This window comes from Lissotriton vulgaris, chromosome 7, assembly GCF_964263255.1.
Source record: "Lissotriton vulgaris chromosome 7, aLisVul1.2, whole genome shotgun sequence".
Classification (NCBI taxonomy): domain Eukaryota; kingdom Metazoa; phylum Chordata; class Amphibia; order Caudata; family Salamandridae; genus Lissotriton; species Lissotriton vulgaris.
This window is the reverse complement of record NC_141695.1, coordinates 1763825140-1763849380: the sequence shown is the minus strand read 5'-3', so window position 1 is coordinate 1763849380 and position 24241 is coordinate 1763825140. Positions and strand designations below refer to the sequence as shown.

The 24241-nt window shown below is 47.1% G+C and overlaps 1 protein-coding gene across 4 annotated transcripts in view; it reads left to right on the top strand.

The window, feature by feature from the left end:
- Nucleotides 1-23282, top strand: part of LOC147706611 (uncharacterized) — an 89363-nt gene extending 66081 nt beyond the window's left edge. For all 4 annotated transcript variants that reach the window (XM_086933097.1, XM_086933099.1, XM_086933098.1 and 1 more), the window contains 2 exons: nt 5370-5413; nt 20334-23282. In XM_086933097.1, coding sequence (XP_086789223.1) covers nt 5370-5413; nt 20334-20367 — 78 coding nt within the window. In that variant the 3' untranslated portion in view covers nt 20368-23282. The remainder of the gene's footprint in view (nt 1-5369; nt 5414-20333) is intronic.
- Nucleotides 23283-24241: the final 959 nt, after the last annotated feature.

Sequence of the window (24241 nt, the reverse complement as noted above, 5' to 3'; positions counted from 1 at the left end):
AGATTGCGGGCTGAGGAGACCGCACTCGGTGGTGCTTCGGAGTTTTGAGGCCACCAGTCTTTAGGGGAGAAGAGGATGCCTTTGCCTAAGGGTATTATTTCGTTTTTGGCGCTGTTACATTTAAGATGATTCAGGTTGAGGCAGGAAAAGACTTGGGAAAGGCAATTTTGAAATCTCAGGGCAGCGTCAGGGTGTATTTTGTCAATGGTGACGACAAGCTGAGTGTCGTCAGCATAGGAAGTCACGAGGATCCCGTGAGATTCGATCAGCGTGAGGAGGGGGGCCATATATATATTAAAAAAGAGAGGACTCAGTATGGACCCCTGGGGCACACCTGAAATGGTGGGTCTTTCGCCGGAAAGAAAGGGGCCTAAAGAAACAGTTTGTGATCGATTGGATAGAAACGATGTTATCCAGGCCAAAGCGGTACCCGACACACCAATCTCACGCATTCTATTGATGAGAATGGCATGTGAGATGGTGTCGAAGGCCGCGGTTAAGTCGAGCAGGATGAGAAAAGCCTGTCTTCCCTCATCCTGCGAGAACTTAATGGTGTCCGATAGTTCGATCAGTGCGGTTTCTGTGGAATGGCCCGGGCGGAAGCCAGATTGCTGTGGGTGCAAGATGCGATTATTTTCCACAAAAATTTTTTGTTCCTCGTGAACTAACTGCTCGGTGATTTTGCCTAGTGCTGGGAGTAGGGAGATAGGGCGCATGTTGGATAGATCAGTTGGGGATTTATTTTGTTTTTTCATGAGGGGCTTAACTATGGCCTTCTTCCATTCAGCGGGGACAATGCCTGAGTTAAGGGATTTGTTAACAATGGCATTGATTGACGGGTTGACGACCTCAATAAGGTAGTGTAGAATGATCGGGGGCAGGAATCCGTGGTCATAATGTCCTTTTGTGTTTGTGACAGGGAAACTGTTGTAAAATTATTCAAAGAAGGTATAGTAGTGACGGTATCTTGTGTATGATTTGGTGGGGGGGGGGAAATCCTTATGAATGTTGTTGATTTTTTCAATGAAGAAATCTGCTATTTGGTCGCAGAGGGTTTGTGATGGGGGGATTTCAAGTCCCAGTGCCTTTGGGTGGGTGAAGGACTTTACTATATTAAAAATAGTTTGTTGTTTCTGTTTGGCTTCGTCTATAGCTGAGGTGAAGAATACTTTTTTGGCTTTTTTTATATTAGAGAGGTATTGTTTCCTCTGAAGGATGTATATGGATCTCTAAGTGGGATCGTAAGTTTTCCTCCACTCTCTTTCAAGGACCCTACACTTTAGGTGACAATCGGTGAGGGCCTGAGTGTACCAGGGGGCATTGGGCTTCCTTTTGCATTGAACTGATTTTTGGTTAGTGGAGTTGGAGTTGGCGGAGACCACTCTGTCAATCCACAAATGAAAGTTTTTAGAGTCTTGTGATGCCTCTCCGACAATAGGCGGGGGGGGGGATAGAGAGCTGGGGGTTCAACTTGATGCGCTCGGCCACTTTCTTCCAGTTGGTGGGGAAGGGGGTGGGAGGGCATTTGGTGTGCGGTAACAATAAGGGTTTAATCTTGATGGAAAAGGAATAAAACAATGGTCTGTCCATATTTGCGGTGACGGGGGAGAGACATCTAGAGAAGCCAAGTTTGTGCAAATGCCGTCCAACGTGTGCCCGGCCCGGTGGGTAGGGTGGGAGACCCGTTGGGAAAGGCCAAAGATCTCAAGTGAGTGTAGGAAGTTAGAGGTGTGGGGGTCTGTGCAGGATTCCAAATGGAGATTAAAATCACCGAGGAGGGTGAAAGTGGGATAGTGTGTCATGAGTGATCCCAGAGTCTCGTCCAGGGAGTCCAGGAATGGTGTGGCGTTCCCAGGGGGGCGGTAGACGAGTCCTCCTGAAAGGGAGGAGGAGGGGTTAATGTGGATCACAAAGCCAATGCTCTCACAGTCCTTGAGAGAGGCCAAGTCGAATGTGTGGCACCTGAAGAATTTCTTAACGATGATAGCCAACCCACCTCCCCGACCGCTGGGCCTATCCCGCCTGAGGATGGTAAAATCAGGGGGGAGGGCGGTTGCCAGGTCGGGGTTAGAAGCATCGTTAAGCCAGGATTCAGTGATGAATAAGGCATCAAGGTCGTGAGATAAAATTAGGTCATGGATGTCTTGTCCATGACATGCTAGAGATCTGGCATTAATGAGTCCGCAATTGAAGGGGACCAGCTTATGAGGGGGTGGGGGAGGAAGGAGAGGAATAGAGCTGGTAGGTCCCAGGGATGACCATCTACATGAACGGCAGGAGAACGGGCCCCAGAGGCGGTCGGTGGGGAGGTGAACTTTACAATTGTGGCTTGCTGTTGTCGGGCGCATAGAAAGCAGCGTGTTGGAATCGTACCTGAGAGCTGGGAGGTTTAGGGCAGCATGGCCCGCGCCCGGCGCGATCCTGGCGCGGACGGGCGCAGACGGGCTTGGCTTAGGCGCGGCTTCGGCGCGCAACCGGCGCGCCCGCTGCACCAGCCCGCTGCGCCGTCTCGATGGATAGCACATTTTATGGGAAGGAGGGAGGGTGGGAGGACGGCGCGACTAGAGCGCTGACCTCACCTTCCTCATTCAAGATGGCGCCCACCGCCGAGTGATGTTGATAAAAAGCGGCTGGGCTGAAAGGAGGGGAAGAGAAAGTGTAAGGAGTGTCAGAGTGCCTGTATTCTCAATTCCCCTTAATCTTACAGCCCCCAAAGGTAAAATACGGCAGTTTTAAAATAGGTATAAAAACGCTCCAAATATAATGCAGGAAAGGCTAAAATCAATTTGCCTCAAATCGCGATTATCCAAGCTCTTCAGCAGCTCGCAGCCCCAGTTCCCCTCACCAGGGAGAGCATCTGTAAGGCACGGAGCGCTGGGAAGGGCTCACCTAAATACAATGGGAGGGCGGGAGGACGGCGGGACTAGAGCGCTGACCTCACCTTCCTCATTCAAGATGGCGCCCACCGCCGAGTGATGTTGATAAAAAGCGACATAGACCACGCTATCTCTTGCGATCCCTCATCACTCGTACTGTCATGCGGATCTGGGACGCGGTGGCGGTCAAAAGAGGGCTTACCACCTTCCCCTCTCCACTCACCCCCATTTTGGACAATCCTGACTTTCCGCCTGGTAATGACCCCCGGGCGTTCTTGCAATGGCGCGGCGTCAGCTGCCTCTCTGCCGGCCATTTCTTTGATTTGCAAGGTTTCCTTACCCTACCGGACATAATTCAGGGCTACGACGTTGCCTCCCCACACTTATTTCAATATTTCCAAATTAGGCACTGGCTCACACCCCCAGACGTTGCCCCTCTAGTCAGCAGGCCCATGACGGTCTTTGAAAAGTGGCTCGTAACAAAGGAATCGGACAAACATCTTATCACAGAACTTTACAAGATGCTCACACCTCCTGCCCCTCCAGGCAAGACAGCTTATCAAAAAAGATGGGAGGCGGAACTGGGGCAGACCCTATCACCCAAGGAATGGAGCGCTGTGTACTACAGAGCCTCTCACACCACACGAAACACTGCAAGCAGGGAAGCGGTGACGAAGCTATCTATACACTGGCACCTTACCCCAGCCCGGCTCCATAAAAGTAACCCCACACGTAGTGCGCTATGCTGGAGAGGATGCGGAGAAACTGGCACCTTAACTCACCTCCTCTGGGAATGCAAGGAAATCCAGGAATACTGGAAGACAGTCCTGGCCGACATAGACTCAACATTTGACACTGAAATCCCTAGATTCCCTGCATACACCATCCTGGGTCTGCCCAACGCACTCACTTTCCCCCTAAAACCCCCCAGAGGCCGCCAGATGGGGATTTCCATGCAGGCTGCTACACAGCACATTCTGTCCCTCTGGGGTTCCAACACCAAGCCCACTCACATGGGGTGGCTGCATAAAATATGGTTTACTTTGGGAATGGAACGCATCCAGGCCACGCTCACACATTCCACGGCTGCTTATCGGAAGGTGTGGCTTCCATTGCTGTCTCTGTTATCCAGGGAATTCAACGAGGTCACATGTCCTAGATACCTCCGCATATTGCGACTCACAGAGCACACACATGACTCCCCAGGCACATCTGGGTGATTGCACCCTCTGCTATATGATCACAGCTATGTTAGTTTCATGGATCTGGCACACTGGGTGGAGTGGGAAAGGGGGAGGGGTAGGGGATTGGGGCGGGAATTTTGGTTGGGGTGTTTACTTATACAATTTCAGTACCTCATCACAAGAGACATCTACAAGCCTGGCATTACACCATGGTCAAATCGAGCATCACCTGACGTCTGTTTGATTTGCAGAATTTATGTACCTATCTGCCTCGATGTCTTCCCTTGTCTGCTCTGCCTCTTATATGCTGTAATGTTTATTGTTACTTTTGAAACCAATAAAAAATTAAAAAATAGGGACTGTTTATAGGAAGAGCTAAATATTACCGGCCTGTAGGAATGAAAAGAGGGACTGTTTATAGGCAGAGCTAAATATTACTGGCCTGTCAGAATAAAAAGAAGGACTGATTATAGGAAGAGCTAAATATTACCGGCCTGTAGGAATAAAAGAGGGACTGTTTATAGGTAGGGCTAAATATTACCAGACCTGAATTAAGATCTTTGGAAACTAGCAAAGAAATGGCACCAAGTGTGCGCTCAAAGGTGAGATGTCGAATAATATGACAACCTTCCCTGAGAAGCATCCGGCCTTACAGTTGGGTCTCTGCTGTAGGGGAGTAGAGTGTTGACTGCACCAGTTGTACACTTAGATGTGAAATGTTCCACAAGATGGCTATCTTCACTAAAAGCTGCTTACATTTGGATTTCTGCTGTAGGGAACTACAGCGTGGACCATACCTCATGCATGTTCAGAGGTGAGATGTTCCACAAGATGACATCTTCAATGAGATGTATCCCAGCTAACAGATGGATCTCCATTGTATGGTAGTAGAGCGTGGACTCCTACTCAGACAAAGGGTTATCTAGTCATGAGTTTGAGATGAGCTCAATGAACGGCTTTATAAACCAGGTAGAGGGCCGTATCCACACAGAGGGTCTGTCCTCACTTTGTCCTGATGCTGGTAGAAGCCTATGATCAAGGACCGTAGGAGATTCCAGTCCACTGTTCATCCACTCACTGAAATCACACCTATTCAGTGACGTGTGATATACAAGCCTTCTCTCATTTACTTCAGGAATACAATAACATAACATAACAATAACTTAAGAGAAACGATATAGCAAATAGAACGGAGGAAACAAGCAAAATAAATGCCTCAAAACAAAAGTCAGAGTGAGACTGCTCATCTCAGTACAATCCAGGCATGTATCTTCTGAAGGTGTCTTAATACTGTCTCTTTTGTTTGCAGGCATTAAAGCATGGAGATCAGGCAACATACGACCACCTGCAAAGGTAAGAAATGGGAAACGTCACATTCTTCTCCTCACTGCAATATCTGTACTACCTTCAGCCACATAGAAAAGCCATAAAAAAGTCCAGCATTGCACGAATGACTGAGGCGATAGAATACTCGGGGGCGGGGGGTGAGGGTAGATATATTATTTTTAGCGCAGCGCAACAGACCAACCAAACAAATAATTTAAAATGGCCTACTACTGCTGTCCTCCTCTGCACTGAAGCTCTTAAAAGCTGCCTAGTGCACCAGACAACCTTTGCACTATGGTGCACAGATGTGTGCATGCTCTTTTGCTTAAGATGTGTGGGCTTTGGGATACTGGATTTGGGGATTAAAATTTACAGACGGAGCAGAATGGCTATCCCCATCCTCTGACAATGTTCTGTACGTATGTCCTGAAGACTTACCTTAGGGGCAGCCTCTGACTCTAATGTTCATCTTTACATCAGTGGCTATAACTGAGGGAGAGGCAGGAGGCAAAGCAGAAGCAGCCTCCAACAATAAGGACACTGCAACCTGCCTCGTAATGCATCCACTGAGGGTCAGAGAAAGGACGTACAGAGACTGTAAGTTACTGGTTCACCCTTCAGTGGCTCAGCACTGAGTAAGGCTCAGAACCAGCCTCACACTGGGGACAGAACTCCCTGATGGGCAGTGTGCTTATGAGAATATTAAAATTTGGGCACTTGTGGCTTTCATTAGAAGACTGTAGTCTGACCAGTGAATTCACAACACTGGGTACAGAGGTCTGTGAAGTATGGTACTGTTTGGGCGGGGTGCAAATTAACTTTAACTTGCAACCAAAACATTTGAATTTCTTATGTTTGTGTATGTTAGGTATATTTTGCTTAGAAATAGTAAATTAAGTTATATTAAATTATGTTTTAAATAATAAATTAAGGAGCAGATCCTCATGCCAGCTCCTTCTGCAACAGTACTCCCGTCCAGCTCTTCGGCAGTCCACTACTGCCTTGTAGACCTGCTACCCTCCACTTGCCCTATGCTTGAACCTCGTCTGCTTGTTTCTTGCCTTCTATTTTATTTTCTGCTGCTTTTTCTGCTTGTTTTTCTGTGCTCTGTTTTTCTACACTCTAGTTTGCCTTTTTCTGCTCTATTTTGCCTTTTTCTGCTCATTTCTTCATTCTTCCCACCGTTTTACTCCTTCTGCCATTTCCCTTCTTCTGCCAACCAGAACGTGGCCCTCCCCCCAGGACCTACTTAATGGAGGCCGCAGTACAGCTGCACAGCAGGCAAAAGGCATGTCTGTCGGTGCCTGGATCGAGCCCAGCACCAGAAGCCTTGACCCTCCTGTCACCCTCCACTACACTTCCGAGGAGCTCCTGAACCTAGACCTCACACACCGAAACAACAACGTCTGCACCGCCTCCCCACAAGCAACCAAAGGACCCTTCACCTGCTGCCATTGCTGTTTCTCATGCAATACAAGATCACCAATCTACACAAGATCCCGCACCACACCTCGCTTAAAGGCCAAGGTCAACCCCAAACTTCTCCAATGCACATAGTCCGATCTCTCTTCAAATAGGCCATGGCAATCTCCTCAAACCACGACCAACGCCGACGACACCCTGAAAACCGCCGAACACCTACACTTCCAGATCCGCACCGACCCAAGGACCAACCTCAGAGGCACCCTGATCTACCGACCCCCGGGACCACGCACACAATTCAGCGAGGACATCGCCGACTTCGTCAGCCCGCATGCCCTCCCCTCCGCCGACTACATCCTCCTGGGGGACCTCACCTTCCACCTGGAGAACAACAACGACCGCAACACCATCACCCTGCTCGACAACCTCGCCAACCTCGGACTCAAGCAGCTGGTATCCACCCCCACCCACCTCGCCGGACACACACTCGACGCCGTCTTCTCATCCAGCAAAGACATCGCCTTCAGCCACGCCACTGGACTCCACTGGACGGACCACAGCTGCGTCCACTTCACCTTCAGAAGAACGACGATCCACCACCACCAGCACCCGGTTGCTCGAAGAAGCTGGAACAAGATCACAGCCGACCAGCTCGCTGCTTCCCTGAGCCAGCACCCCCCCGCCAGCTCAGCGAACCCCAGCCAGGCCGCCGACAACCTCACGAAGTGGATCAACAACTGCGCGGACGAACTCGCCCCACTGAGGACCCCGCCTTACAGACCCGGCAGCAAGAAGGCCCCTTGGTTCACCGACGAACTCAAGAGCTCCAAGAAGAACTGCCGAGCCCTCGAGAAAGCCTGGAGAAGGGAACCAACACCGGACAACATGACCGCCCTCAAGCTTGCCACCCGGAAGCACCACCAACTGATCCGCGCCACCAAGAAAACTACATTCAAGGACCGGCTAGACAACAACGCACACAATAGCAAGGAACTCTTCAACATCGTGAAAGAGCTCTCCAACCCCAACGCCGGAAACAACGACATCACCCCATCGCAAGACCTCTGCAACTCCCTCGCCTCCTACTTCCACAACAAGATCGCGGAAATACACAACAGCTTCAGCACTCAACCGACGCACGCCACAACCGAACCTCCGCCCCCCACCACCACCCTCCGCACCTGGACTCCGATCAGCACCGAAGACACCATCCACATGATGAACTCCATCCAACCCGGATCTCCGACCGACCCCTGCCCCCACCACATCTTCAACAAAGCCGACGCGGTCATCGCACCCCACCTGCGGGACATCATCAACACCTCCTTCGACACCGCCACCTTCCCGGAGAGCTGGAAGCACGCCGAACTCAGCGCCCTACTCAAGAAACCTACAGCTGACCCCACCGAACTCAAGAATTACCGCCCCATCTCGCTCCTCCCGTTCCCAGCCAAAGTCATCGAGAAGACCGTCAACAAGCAGCTGGCCGCCTTCCTCGAGACGAATGGATCCCTCGACCCCTCACAGTCCAGCTTCAGAGCCAACCACAGCACCGAGACCGCCCTCATCGCTGCCACCGATGACATCCGAGCCCTGATGGACAACGGAGAAACAGCGGCCCTCATCCTCCTAGACCTCTCTGCAGCTTTTGACACTGTCTGCCACCGCACCCTTGTGCAGCGTCTCAGCAACGTCGGAATCCAGGAGAAGGCACTGGATTGGATCATCTCCTTCCTCGACGGAAGAACTCAGAGAGTCCGCCTACCACCATACAAGTCAGAGGCCACCGAAGTCATCTGCGGCGTCCCTCAAGGATCCTCGCTGAGCCCCACCCTCTTCAACGTCTACATGAGCCCCCTCGCGGCCATCGCACGCCAACACAACCTGAACATCATCTCCTACGCTGACGACACCCAGCTGATCCTCTCCCTGACCAACGACCCCGCCACCGCCAGAGCCAACCTTCGCGAAGGGATGAAAGACGTAGCCGAGTGGATGACGACCAGCCGCCTGAAACTGAACTCAGACAAGACGGAAGTCCTCATCCTGGGCTCCTCGCCCTCCGCCTGGGACGACTCCTGGTGGCCCCCCGCCCTGGGCAGCGCACCCAAACCGACAGACCACGCATGCAACCTGGGCTTCATCTTGGACTCCTCCCTCACCATGACCAGACAAGTCAACGCCGTCTCCTCGTCATGCTTCAACATCCTACGCATGCTACGGAAGATCTTCCGATGGATCCCCACCGAGACAAGGAAGATGGTCACCCAGGCCCTCGTCACCAGCCGACTGGACTACGGCAACGCCCTCTACGCCGGAACCACCGCCAAGCTCCAGAAGAGACTCCAGCGGATCCAGAACGCCTCAGCCAGACTCATCCTCGACATCCCACGACACAGCCACATCTCCGGACATCTGAGAGGCCTGCATTGGCTCCCCGTCAGCAAAGAATCACCTTCCGCCTCCTCACCCACGCACACAAAGCCCTACACGATCAAGGACCCAGCTACCTCAACAACCGCATCAATTTCCACGTTCCCAAACGACAACTCCATTCAGCCAGCCACGCCCTCGCCACCGTCCCCCGCATCCAGAGAACGACAACAGGAGGAAGGTCCTTCTCCTACCTGGCCGCCAAGACCTGGAACTCCTTACCGACCGACCTGCGCCTGACCCAAGACCACCTCTCCTTCAGGAAGAAGCTCAAGACCTGGCTATTCGAGCAGTAGCAGCACTCCCCCCCCCTAGCGCCTTGAGACCCTCCGGGTAAGTAGTGCGCTATATAAATGTCTGTGATTGATTGATTGATTGATTGACTGCTACAAGATGATACACTGCGACTGCACTAACAAACACGGTGGAGGCATTGCCATTATCTTCAAGTAAACCATCCGATTCATTGCCACCAAAGTGAGACCACACACCTCTCATAGATTACCTCAACTTCCAACTACAGACCAATGCCAAGACAACAATACGAGGCACCCTCGTATACAGACACCCGGGACCTTGACCAGCTTTCTGCAATGCCCTTTCCAACCTCTTCGCCCCCTAGCCAACGACTACCACTGTGTCCTACTCAGCTACCTCAATTTCTATATTGATGAGCCCAACAGCGCTAAATCTACCACCCTACTGGAGAACCTGAACAACATTGGCCTCACCCAACTGGTCACTGAACCCACACACAAAGTTAGGCACACACTCAATCCCATCTCCACCTTCAGAGACAGAGTCAAATTCAGCCATATCACAGAACTCATCTGGCCTGACCACGCTATTGTTCACTTCACCTGCGGTGCTCAGCACACCATCAGCAAGCATCACAGCTCCCACCGCAGCTGGCGTAAGGTAACAGAGACACAGTGGAGTTAGGCCCTCTGCGACACCCAACCTGATGTCTCATCAGATCTAGAACAGGCCACTCAGAACTTCTCTGCGTGGATCACCAAATGCATCAAAAGAGTCACCCCGACACAGCCAGCAAAAAACACCAAAATCTCAAAACAAACCAACTGTTACACCTCAGAGGTCGGAACCACTAAGCCCAACTGCTACTGACTTGAGAAATGATGGTACTCCTCCAGAAACCCCTGCGACAGAGCCACCAGAGCCACCTGAGCATCAAGGAAGCCAAGAGAGCAGCCATCACAGCCTGCATCGATACAGCAGCCTACACCATGAAATAACTATACAAAATAATTAAGAAATTCTCTAACCCAGCAGCCACATAGAACACAATACACCCCTCTCAAGAACTCTCCTACACCCTCTCGGACTACCACAGCAAGATCGTCACCAACAACTTTGACGCCCAACCCACTGTGCTCAACATCAACAGTCTCGGCCAACCAGCGCACTCCAGCCAAACGATCACCACATGGTCTCCACTGACCGCACAGACCACAATGGCCATCATGTCATCCATCCACTCTCGGGCACCCACTGACCCCTGTTGCAATTGACATTTCAACCTCAGAACCAATCAAATCAGCAAGGAAATCACCAGCATCATCAACACCTTCATCACCACATCAGCCTTCACCGGTAGCTGGAAACACTCAGAGGTCAGACCCCTCCTAAAGAAATCGTGCTTTGACCCCAGAAAACTCAAATATTATGGAACAATCTCCTTGCTCCGTTACCATGACAAAGTACTCAAAAAGGCCAACAGCTCACTGGATACCTGAAACAAAACTACCTGCTTGACACCTCCCAATCAGGATTCGATCCAACCACAGTTCAGAGACTGCGCTGAACGCTACCACAGAGGACATCAGAACCCTTCTAAACAATGGGAAGACTGTAGATCTGATCCTCCTTAACCTCTCGGCTGCATTTGACATCACATCCGACCACACCTCCTCAACAGACTCTGCAACATCGGCATACAGCAAAAGGCCCTCAAGCAGATTGCCTCATTCCTTACTGGATGAACACAGAGCGTCTGGTTGCCTCCCTTCTCGTATGAACCCAAGAGAATTGTAAGCAGCATACCCCAAGGATCATCCCTCAGCACCACCTTGTTCAACAGCTACATGACACCCTTAGCAGACATTTGCCAGATCCCACGGCCTCAACATAATTTCCTATGCAGACGCCACTCAACTTATCCACCTGTTCACCAAAGACCCATCCACCACCAGAACAAACGTATGCAATGCCATGACCAATGTAGCCAACTGTATGAGAGCCAATTGCCTCAAGCTCAGCTCTGATGAGACAGATGTGCTGATCTTCAGGAACAACACATCCTTATGGAACCACAGCGGATGGCCAGCGGAACCCATCCTACACCCAGGCCAACAGATTATGCACAAAATCTAGGCAGCATCCTCGACACTGAACTGACCAGGAAAGACCAAGTCAATGCAGTGGCCTCCTCCTACTTTCACACCCTCTGCACGCTCTGCAGAATCTTCAGATGGATTCCAGTCAACATCAGAAAGAACCTCACTCAGGGCCTCGCCACTAGCCGCCTGACTACGGCAACACACTTTATGCCGGAATCTCTACCTGGCTCCTCAGGAGTCTACAGACCATACAGAATGCTGCAGCCAGACTCATACTGGACCTTTACAAATGCACCCAACTCACAAGCCATCTCGGAAATCTCCACTGGCTCTCCTTACAGAAGAGATGCCAGTTCAAGATCCTCATGCATGCCTACAAAGCCCTACACGGTCAAGGACCGTCTTACATCAACCACCGACTCCACTTCTATCTACCTGCAAGACACTTGCGCTCTCCCTCACTAGCTCTTTTGACCACCCACCACATTGTTCACAGCTGCAGCAGGGGCCGCACCTTCACCTACATTGCTGCCAAGACCTGGAACGACCTGCTCCTCCACCTCCAAACAGCACACTCCCCGGCAGACTTCAGAAAGAAGCCCAAGTCCTGACTTTTTGATGGATACCTCGCATCCCAGTGCCCAGATACCTCCCAGGGGTGACAGTGCTGCGCTTTACAAATACTGATTGAATGATTGATAACTATAATTATTCTTTAACTTTTATTTAATTTTATTGATATAATTATTGTTTTTATAAAAAATGTGTTTAAGCATGAAGTGGAGTGTTGTCGAGTGGAGTGTTGTAAAGTATTCTTGTGTATTGTGATAGAGTAGAGTGGGTTGAAGTGGCATAGAGTTCGTAACAATAACTTATCCTCAACTTTTTTTAATTTTTTATTTTAAACTAAAAAAAAAAGAAAACTGAGAGTCGAGTTGTAAAGTGTATCCACCCGTCTTCCTATCACATTTTTTAAGGTAAAACAATAAAAAGCTCATATTCCCACCAAGGTAGTCACTTTATGTTTATATGCACCACATTTTTTAGTGTTAGCTGACTTTAACATTTGATGCTTTGCATACTTTGATGCACTCAAAGGAAGGCAGGAGGTAAAATCTGAGAGGTAAGGTTAAAGAATAAAAGATATTGGAAACCAAGAGAATAAAACTCTGTCTGTGATTTATTTATTTTGGGGGGGCAAATTGATTTGACCTTTGCCTAGTGCATGTCGTGCACACCGTTGCAGTGTGGAACTTTGCGTGGAAATGTGTGCTTTTATTAGTGTTATGCGAGTATCACAGCATTATAAAGAACTCTGAGGTATAAATCTCTGGTTTAACATGTAAAAAAGTTGCACAAGGGTGGACTGATAACAATCCTTAAACAATGCATACTGCAGGCTTGTTTTAGGAACACCCCTGGCAGATTGGAAACCCCTTCCTTTATCAGGCCAAACCCCAGACAGGCGGTTTGCACTTAGGGTGTGATGTTATTATCAGCACCTCAAGATATCTGAGCGGCACCCTGGAAAATGTGAGAAATAGGAATATACATTATTTTGTCTCATGGTATCTTGTTTCCTAAAGGCATTTTGATGAGGTCACAACTGGCAAAACAACAGTAATGAACACACCGCATCAGGAACAGCTTCTCATGTGGCACTTATTTTAACATCAGACACATGGTAATGAGCACCATGATTAATTGTCATTTAGGCATCCAGGAACGGATTTATCCAGGTTTTGCATCGCCCCTGCTCTATTCAAGGCGATGCAGGGTCCCTTCAATCCTAAATGAGATGTCCCACGTCACTCCAGGCCACCTTGCATGTTCCTGCGTGGCTTAATAACCTGGAGAAACGCAAGACATCTCAAGTCACTGCCTTGCATGACTCTTTCCGGGTAAAGCGTTGTTGTGTACTTTGTATTACTCCATAGGATCTGGCATTGTTGTGCACTTCGTATTACTCCATAGGATCTGGCATTGTTGTGCACTTCATATTACTCCATAGGATCTGGCATTGTTGTGCACTTCCTAATACTCCATAGGATCTGGCATTGTTGTGTACTTCCTATTAATCCATAGGATCTGGCATTGTTGTGTACTTCGTATTACTCCATAGGATCTGGCATTGTTGTGCACTTCCTAATACTCCATAGGATCTGGCATTGTTGTGTACTTCCTATTAATCCATAGGATCTGGCATTGTTGTGTACTTTGTATTACTCCATAGGATCTGGCATTGTTGTGCACTTCGTATTACTCCATAGGATCTGGCATTGTTGTGCACTTCGTATTACTCCATAGGATCTGGCATTGGTGTGCACTTCGTATTACTCCATAGGATCTGGCATTGTTGTGCACTTCCTAATACTCCATAGGATCTGGCATTGTTGTGTACTTCCTATTAATCCATAGGATCTGGCATTGTTGTGCACTTCCTATTAATCCATAGGATCTGGAATTGTTGTGCACTTCCTATTAATCCATAGGATCTGGCATTGTTGTGTACTTCCTATTAATCCATAGGATCTGGCATTGTTGTGCACTTCCTATTAATCCATAGGATCTGGCATTGTTGTGTACTTTCTATTAATCCAGAGGATCTGGCATTGTTGTGCACTTCCTAATACTCCATAGGATCTGGCATTGTTGTGCACTTCCTAATACTCCATAGGATCTGGCATTGTTGTGTACTTCCTATTAATCCAGAGGATCTGGCATTGTTGTGTACTTTGTATTACTCCATAGGATCTGGCATTGTTGTGCACTTCGTATGACTCCATAGGATCTGGCATTGTTGTGCACTTCCTATTAATCCATAGGATCTGGCATTGTTGTGCACTTCCTATTAATCCAGAGGATCTGGCATTGTTGTGTACTTCCTATTAATCCATAGGATCTGGCATTGTTGTGTACCTTCTATTACTCCATAGGATCTGGCATTGTTGTGTACTTCCTATTAATCCAGAGGATCTGGCATTGTTGTGTACTTTGTATTACTCCATAGGATCTGGCATTGTTGTGCACTTCGTATTACTCCATAGGATCTGGCATTGTTGTGCACTTCCTATTAATCCATAGGATCTGGCATTGTTGTGTCCTTTGTATTACTCCATAGGATCTGGCATTGTTGTGCACTTCCTATTAATCCATAGGATCTGGCATTGTTGTGCACTTCCTATTAATCCAGAGGATCTGGCATTGTTGTGTACTTTGTATTACTCCATAGGATCTGGCATTGTTGTGCACTTCGTATTACTCCATAGGATCTGGCATTGTTGTGTACTTCCTATTAATCCATAGGATCTGGCATTGTTGTGTACCTTCTATTACTCCATAGGATCTGGCATTGTTGTGCACTTCCTATTAATCCATAGGATCTGGCATTATTGTGTACTTCCTATTAATCCAGAGGATCTGGCATTGTTGTGTACTTCCTATTAATCCATAGGATCTGGCATTGTTGTGTACCTTCTATTACTCCATAGGATCTGGCATTGTTGTGTACTTCCTATTAATCCAGAGGATCTGGCATTGTTGTGTACTTTGTATTACTCCATAGGATCTGGCATTGTTGTGTACTTCCTATTAATCCAGAGGATCTGGCATTGTTGTGTACTTTGTATTACTCCATAGGATCTGGCATTGTTGTGCACTTCGTATTACTCCATAGGATCTGGCATTGTTGTGTACTTCCTATTAATCCAGAGGATCTGGCATTGTTGTGTACTTCCTATTAATCCATAGGATCTGGCATTGTTGTGTACCTTCTATTACTCCATAGGATCTGGCATTGTTGTGTACTTTCTATTACTCCATAGGATCTGGCATTGTTGTGTACTTTCTATTACTCCATAGGATCTGGCATTGTTGTGTACTTTCGATTACTCCATAGGATCTGGCATTGTTGTGTACTTTCTATTACTCCATAGGATCTGGCATTGTTGTGTACTTCCTATTATTCCCCACAAATAAAATTTCTAGCTGTGACCTTTTCAGCATATTTGTATGTGCGACAATGTTGGATTACTTTCCCTGAATCTAAACTTGTTTACACATCTAGCTTCACACAACATTATCACATTGCCCTGAACATCATGTACACAGTCTATTTTCATTCTACGTCAAATGTCATCTCTATCTTCTTGGGGACAATGAGAGAAATAAGCTGCTTCGCCACAGGAGCCTAACTCGGGAATACAACCGCGTTACATGGCTGGTTCTCACGCACCCACCTATGGATCTTGCCGCATTCCCAGATTTAGGAAGACTGCTAAACTTAGGAATGCATCAAAACACAACCCCTTCACAGGGGAGGTGCAACGAGGAGAAATATCTTAATTTCTCCTCCTTGTTTCCTCATTCTAAGCATGCTGCATTCTGCAAGACACTCAGAAAGTGGTCAAAAAAAGCCTTTGTGCTTTCTACAGAAAAAACAATCCTGCCTGCAACAGAGCATAGGCATCCTTGCACCGCAGCACTAACGTGCCTGCTTCGATGCTAGGATGCACTGAGTGCGCCAGTCAGAGCAGAGGACAGGAATGTACCATAATTTGAAAGATATGGGGCATTCCTGCCCTCTCAACTTTCACGCAGCGCGGCACAGCAAGTTGTATTGCTGCGTTGCGTGAAAAAATGATAAATCCAAGTGCTTCATGTGCACTTCAATGATTTGCTGATGCTGAAAAGTAATGGTTTGGGGTACATGGCAGATACTCAAGTAACTAAGGGCCCGATGTAGGTAGGCAAATACCGGTCGGAAACGGCCGAACTTCGGTAATTTCGGCCTTTACCGACCAGTATTTGGAAAATAAGATGTAGGGGCATGTTAAATTATAGAATCTGTAATTTTACCGAATCTGTAATTTTTCCGATTCTTTAAAATACTGAATCGGTAAAATTACCGATTCTGTAATTTAACATGTAGGTAGAACTGTAATCAGTGCTACAAGGGTTAAGAATTCGTTATTTACCACCAACTAGAAGTTGGTGGTAAATAATGAAAACCCTTCAAAAAACATTTTTTTTGCTTTAAAAAATGTGCCATGTTGCAGACATACATGCTCTAAGGGCATGTATGTCAGCAACATGTGCACCCATGCACAATTGAGGGGTGCAACAGGGTGTCAAAGTGACACCCTGTCCCCCTTGCAAATTCGGTAATTTTACCTAATCGGTATTTACCGATTCGGTAATTGGCATTGATTCCTATGGGCCTTGAAAGTGAAATTACCTACATCCCATTTACCTACTCTTAAATACCGAATCAGTATGATTCGGTATTTAAGAGTAGGTAAATCGAGATTACCTACATTGGGCCTTTAATGTTCAATGAAGTGTGGCTCAATGGTTAGAGCGGCAGACCCTGATGCAGAGGTCTAGCCCTGGACCAGGGTTCAATTCCCCGCCTCGGCGGGTCTTGGGCTCAAAATTCCTTGGACCTGATAATTCTCGCCTCGGTGCCTATTCCAATCATGGAGTCCCACTCTGCAACTCTAGGCAATATCTTGCTTAATCTCCACAACGGCCCCCCCAACGCTAAGGATGCCTGGCCTCCACCTTGGGGGTGCCCAGGAGTGGACGCCTCACAGGGAAAGCCTGGACGGGTTCCACAGCGGTATTCGTACAAGTGCCTTGAGACCCTTGCGGTGAGTAGTGCGCTATACAGGTATCAATTTACAATTTTGTTCAATGTCTTCCCTCTCAGAATAATCTGGAAAGCCTATGCATTACTAGTTGATTGTATAGAAAAACTATGGGTCTGACTTAGATCCAGGCGGACGGGTTACTCTGTCACAACGGTGGCGGATCCCGTCCGTCTGAATATAAATCCCATCGGATATTGTGGGATTTTTATTTCGTGGACCAGATATCCATCTCCAACCCGTCTGCCAAGATCCAAATCAAGCCCTGTGTTGTAAAAATCATGATCTGGCCCCATGTTCTCCAAATATTTTCAAAAGAGGCCCAAACTCTGCCCCTTTTCCTGGAAGGAGACTGGTATTTATGCCCGAAGTGCCTCAACATGAATCACCTTTGGCATCACCAGTATCAGAGAGAATGAAACCAATGTACAGGGAGGTCCCTTCATTTTTCCCAGGATCACAAACATTGTTGAACTGGTAGCTGGGATTGGAATTGGAATTGGATTTATAGAGCGCATAGCTACCCGGGGGCGTCCCAGCGCTGGACTCATAGACATATCTCAGGAGCAGGAGGGACCTAGGGGAACATCCATGTTTTCAGGAGCTTACGAATTTTAATAGGTCGTTTTCCCTGCGAATGTTGAGGGGAAGGGAATTCCAGAGTTTGGAGGCGTTGTACGAGAATGAGCGTCCCCCTGACTGCGCCCTTTTGACTTTGGGGACGTTTGCTAGAGAAAGGTGGTCGGATCTAAGATTCCTGTTGGCTTTGTATGGTTTGATCAGGGATCGCAGGATCGGGGGCCCTCGTCTTGTAGAATTTTATGTGTAATACAGAGTGATTTCAAGTTGATTCTCTCATGGATTGGGAGCCAGTGTAGGGAGCTTAGGGCAGGCTTAGCTGAACATCGGTTTTTAGTGCCTGTGAGCAGCCTCGCTCCTATGTCATGCCATCAAACAGAGTTTCTGCTCCAGTTTCATGTGGGCAGCATTATACCAAGTAAAATTACAATACAGAGCAAGGAAATTGAAAATAGGAAGAAAAGAAGTGAAATCCAGTTTTAATTTAGTGATGAAGACAGTGATGATGACAACACCGAGTTGTCGGATGCTGTAAAACAATAGTCAGTCGGTGAGTTTACTCTTCCCATCTTGTTGAATGGATTGCATGGTCATCAGTACATCCCTTGCAACCCCCTAAAGACTCTCTTCTCAAGGGTTGCATTTATTCAAGTTATATGATGCCAGGGACACTGACAGTCACCCCCACAACTCCCATTGTGTATATTAATAACACAGGGCACTGCTTCTGGTATGCCCTCTGCCTCTCTGCATGTTGGTCTCCTTGAAGATGATTTTGTCACCACAGAAATGACTATTGATTCACAGGCTTAGCTTGCAGTGGTTAGGAACTTGAACAATGGGTAGAGGGGGCTGGGCATGGGGGCCCTGAGGGTGCCTTGCAGGGTGACCACCCACCATTGTTACACCACTGACTACAATGAGGAAAATATTTGTCATCAATATTTAGGATAAGATCCTATGCATGTGTAGAGTATGTATACTATAGAAAATATATTCATTTGCCTACTATACCCAACATTACAGGCATAAGAAAAAATCATGCATAACCCATTGTTTAAACCATAAGAGAAAACCTCATTTGGAAACTTGCGTGCAGTAATGTTTTTCTAAACCACACAAAGTCATCCTGTCTGCAAGGAAATAAGTAAATTATAGCAGAAACTGATAGTAAAGGCTGAAAGGAGCTGCCCCTAGTATCTGTAGCAAGAATTTGGAATTTGAGGATGGAAGATAAAGGCGCTTATGATGGTTTTAATAAACAGATAACTTCTTGAAAGTGAGCACTGCCGGGGGACCATCTGTGTGGTCTTCCTGTATGCAAGAGCAGGAACTGCTGGAAGCAGGAAAATGCAACAGCTTCAGGCTTCAGAGGGTTTTACCTCTCACTGACTGTGCGAAGAAGCTATCACCTGGTGAGGGTCCTGATGGGCACAGGTTGTCTTATCATTTTTATAGCCATCTAAGGACCTTAACCTTTAATGGAGGGAAATATAGACACCTTCAGGAGTTTTATTCAGAATGAGATCCCAATAAAACCGGACAAAATAAAAATTTGAACAAAGCAGATGTATGTGGCACAAAAAAGTTAAATCATTGAGAACATTCAGGTTGCAGACAAGGGCATTATTGTTGCTTTAGCGGGACTTTTTCCCGCTAAAGCGGCGATAATAATATCGCCCTATTAGCAAGCTGTCGCTAACAGGAGTTAGCGACAGCTTGTAGGCGATAGGGACCGGTTTGGGGCCTGCTTTGCATGTCAGCAATATTTATCGCTAATGACATGCCTGAAAGCAGTCGCTAACGTCGCCTATTATCAACGCAGGTGAAGCGACTGAAAAATTCACGCTAAGCACGAATATCGCCAAAACCGAACGCCTGCTCACACCAGTTCTTAATCTGTATATCCTATGAGAGGTGGATATTCAGGTTAAGACCCTATTGGCGATAATGTCTGAATATCAATGGATTTCCAGCGATATTCATACATTGAGCCGCTATCGCCGGATAATTTATCGCATTTGAGATAAACGTTGCTAATAGCACCTTATCTCTGGATAAAATCCGGCAATGCGCGGCGATAAAAACAAAATCGCTAAGCTCATTTAGCGATAATTATCGCTTTTTGTTGCTAATATGCCCCAGAGTCCTTTCAAACTCCAGGGAAGGGGGAATTTCGCCTGGAGAACAAGTAGTCTAATTACACAGGTTCAGTTACACACACTATGGAACAGTAGAGTCTGAAGACATGGAACGGTGTCTCGATTATTATACTCCTCCTATTTTCCACTCAGCCTACAAGAACACAAAGTTAAGAATTCTATTAAATAGATTTAAAGCCTTTCAGGGGTATGGTGTTTAAAGAGTAGTTGGGCCCTCCTATCACAAAATGGGTAAATTAATTGTTAAAGAACAAGCTGTATAATGTTGTTAACTAAGCTCCTGACTTACCCTAAAATTAGTCTGAGAAGTGTCTTCATGCTGTCTTTTGTTTCTTCCTCACAGGCCCCAGAACAGAATTCCACATGTGTGCACCTGATCCTCTCTGATGAACGGAATACTTCGTACTATGCATCACCCCCTGATACATTGCATTCCTTCTATGGCTGACACTATGCGTGACTCTCTCTGATACATTGAATAGATCCTATGGCTGATACTATGCGTGACCCTTTCTGATACGATTAATTGATCCTACGGCTGATACTATGCGTGACCCTTTCTGATACGATTAATTGATCCTACGGCTGATACTATGTACGACCCTCTCTGAGACGTTGAATAGATCCTACGGCTGATACTATGTACGACCCTCTCTGATACATTGAATTGATCCTACGACTGATACTATATACGACCCTCTCTGATACGTTGAATTGATCCTACGGCTGATACTATGCGTGACCCTTTCTGATACGATTAATTGATCCTACGGCTGATACTATGTACGACCCTCTCTGAGACGTTGAATAGATCCTACGGCTGATACTATGTACGACCCTCTCTGATACATTGAATTGATCCTACGACTGATACTATGTGTGACCCTCTCTGATACGTTGAATTGATCCTACGGCTGATACTATGTGTGACCCTCTCTGATACATTGAATTGATCCTACGGCTGATACTATGTGTGACCCTCTCTGATACATTGAATTGATCCTACAGCTGATGCTATGTGTGACCCTCTCTGATACGTTGAATTGATCCTACGGCTGATACTATGCGTGACCCTCTCTGATACGTTGAATAGATCCTACGGTTGATACTATGTATGAGGTTGTTTGATTAAACCACAAATGCTAATCAACGACCAAATCCTTACCACTAAGTATTCAACCACGACTTACTGAACCATAAAAAAAATTATTTGTTGACGTACAAACCGAATCTACCATGCTATGTAAATCTACAAAACAATATATGCTGCTTGAATGACAGGTGGCCCAGTTCACTATTCTGCCCTGCTACAGTCCAACGCTCGCTTTCAGTAAACCCTTTTTTAAACTGTTGGAAATGAAAACCTGCTATCTTTGAAAATGCCACTCTTACAGTGTTTTTCTTTTTATAATACTAATATTTGCACGTAGACGCTTACCTCAGATTTTAATTACATTTTCTACAATGCTACTAACCATTAATCTCCAGACTTAAATTAAAGAAAAATATTGCTGCTATTGACGTTTGATTACAGAAAATATATTTTCACTTTGCGAACTGGGCAGCGCTGTTTTAGGATGTTGTCATCAAACATGAAAATACTCGTACAGTAGGCATTTCTAGAGCTGCAGAAATAATGCTAGAAAAGAGAGAAAGAAAGCAAGGAAACCCACAAAAAGTGCGATCTTAGTATAAAAAAAGAGCCTGCTAGAATCAGATAAAGAAAGCGGGAGTGCCGGGTGGTCTGTTCTTAAAGTATTAATATATATTCCAGTAGCTGTTTGATGCAGCGGGCCACATCAACTTAGTTTATTTCTGATCACTGAGTTATAGAATCTGAGTAAAAAAGTGCAAAATGCCAGAAATCGATTTAAATAAAATACACGTCAGCATAACAATATTCGTTGAAAACAATCCTACAGAGTCATCTACTGTCATCACAAGGAAAATTAAAACTGTCTCTCTGTTCAAGATTGTTCATTAAAAATAGTGTTCATTCAAAGTGAGTTTTAAATTAACTACATTTTTGTTTGTGTTTATAGGTCAGAGTCGTTGTTAATGCCCCTTGTTGTTTAATGAAGTAGTTGTAGAGGAGGTCTTGGTTCAGTTCCGGATCGTTGTTGATGAGTCGTTGTTAAGGCCACTAGTTGTTGAAAAATCGTTGTTTAGGCAGTTTCCCTAGGTGTCAGCCTCTCTGATACATTAACTGCATTGCTGTGGCGGCTATTCCGCCGCAACGTTAAGGGGGCGGTGCCGGGCGGCCGCGCGGCGGCTGCATGCTGGTGATGGAACCGCTCCGTCATCAGCCGTGGTTGGGCTGTGCTCATGACGGAGCGGTTCCGTCATGGCCCCGCCCGCTCAATAGAACGCGCGCGCAGGCGCAAAATGAGCACCGCTCAGGCGCGGCGGCCAGGCCATGACAGAACAGAACCGCTCCGTCATCAGCACAGCGCCACCGAAGCTGATGACGGAGCGGTTCCGTCATCAGCATAGAAAGGGTTAAATACGTCCTATGGCTGACAATATGCACAACCCGCTCTGATTCTTTGAATAGATCCCACGGCTGATACTATGCACAACCCTCACTGATACATAGAATACCCCTGCTGTGTATTTCTTAAAGGTAGTCTGCTGCCTTTGTAATGTAATGTAATGTAATTTGACTTATATAGCGCACAAATCACCCGAAGGTCTCAGGGCGCTTGCTTAGGGAACCCATCCTGGTATTCCCTTGTGAGATACCCCGGCAGGGTATCCACAAGGTGAAAGCCAGGCATCCCGCCGCGAGGGGCCGTAGTGGAGATTAAACAAGCTATTGCCCAGAGTCGCAGAGTGTGACCCCGTGAGTTGAGTAGGCACCGGCGCGAGAATTATCGAGTCCGTGGAATTTTGAGCCCGAGACCCTGCCGCGTCAGGAATCGAACCCTGGTCCACGGCCGCTCTCAGCCTCCGGGTCTGCCGCCTCTAACCACTGAGCCACACTTCTCCACAACCTTTTGGTTAAAGAGGCTTGTTTTTGTGCTATACATTTATTTTAGAAATAGTCTGTACATATTTTATTACTCGGTTCTTCTGCTGGGATTTAGACAGAACATTTCCTACAAGGTCAGAAAAAACGGTGCTTTATTTGCTCTGTGTTTGGATAAATCTTGTTGAGTTTCTGCAGGGCTATGCCCATGTAGAAGCTACCCGGCCTGGGTCAATAGTACAGTACGTTTAAGAGATTGGTCGAGGTTGTCAAATATTTAGTATAAGTCAAAAAAATATACAAAACAACAGCAAACAGATCACCACTGATCAGGGCCGGACTGGCATTTGCGGGCACCGGGCATTTCCCCGGTGGGCTGGAGGGGTGGGGGCCGGTTTTGTGGCCGCAGGGGGCTGCTTTTCTTACAGAGTGCCGGTTTTGTAAAATCGGCCCTCTGTAAGAAAAGCGGTAGCAGTGCTTTGCGGTTAACAACCCCCTCCCCTCCGTTATCAGGGCCGGTGGAGAAGCAACCTGCCAGGGCTGGTTGCTGGTCTCAGTCCGGCCCTGCCACTGATAAATGCAAAAGTAAATTCAAGAACGGAAATGTAACTTCAATATAAAACCAGCATTAAATGTTATTAAGAGTCAAGGCATTAATGTGTCGCTATCCATTACTATTAACAGTGCTCATAGGTGTAAGAAGCAAAAAGGGAAATTAGGGCAGTGGTAGTGAGTTGACGTGTGAGGGACAGGGTAAAGGTGTTTGTGACAAAATACAATACACAATATATACAGATTGACCTTTCCAGCCTAAATACAGTCAGTTGGTTCCTATATGTACACATTGCTCATAGGTACATTTTCAATTGATACCTTTTTGCTATGAGCGTGTGGGCGTTTGATGGGACCGCCTATGTTTCGGCCCCAGCAGAAAGGAGGGTGAGTGGGTTCCTCACAACGGGGTCGTCATCAGGGCAAGAGAGCACCTACGGCTAAGTAATAAGGTTCAGTACCTGATAAAAATCATTTAGGCGTGGTGAGGAAAGTAGGTAGGGATGATTTGCACCTCTTTGGGTCGGGAACATCGCGCAACGTTCGCTCCTCAATGGGCACTCATGGGGCTCCTGGTGAGTACTGGAGAGAAGACATGATGTGTGAATGTACATGTCAAGGTGGAGAGTTTCCCAAGGAATAGGAAAGTCCAAAGAGTATACTCACTTCAATTAGCAGTCTGGCACCACATGGGGAAACAATCTCCCAGTGTCGGTAATTGTAAATTCAAA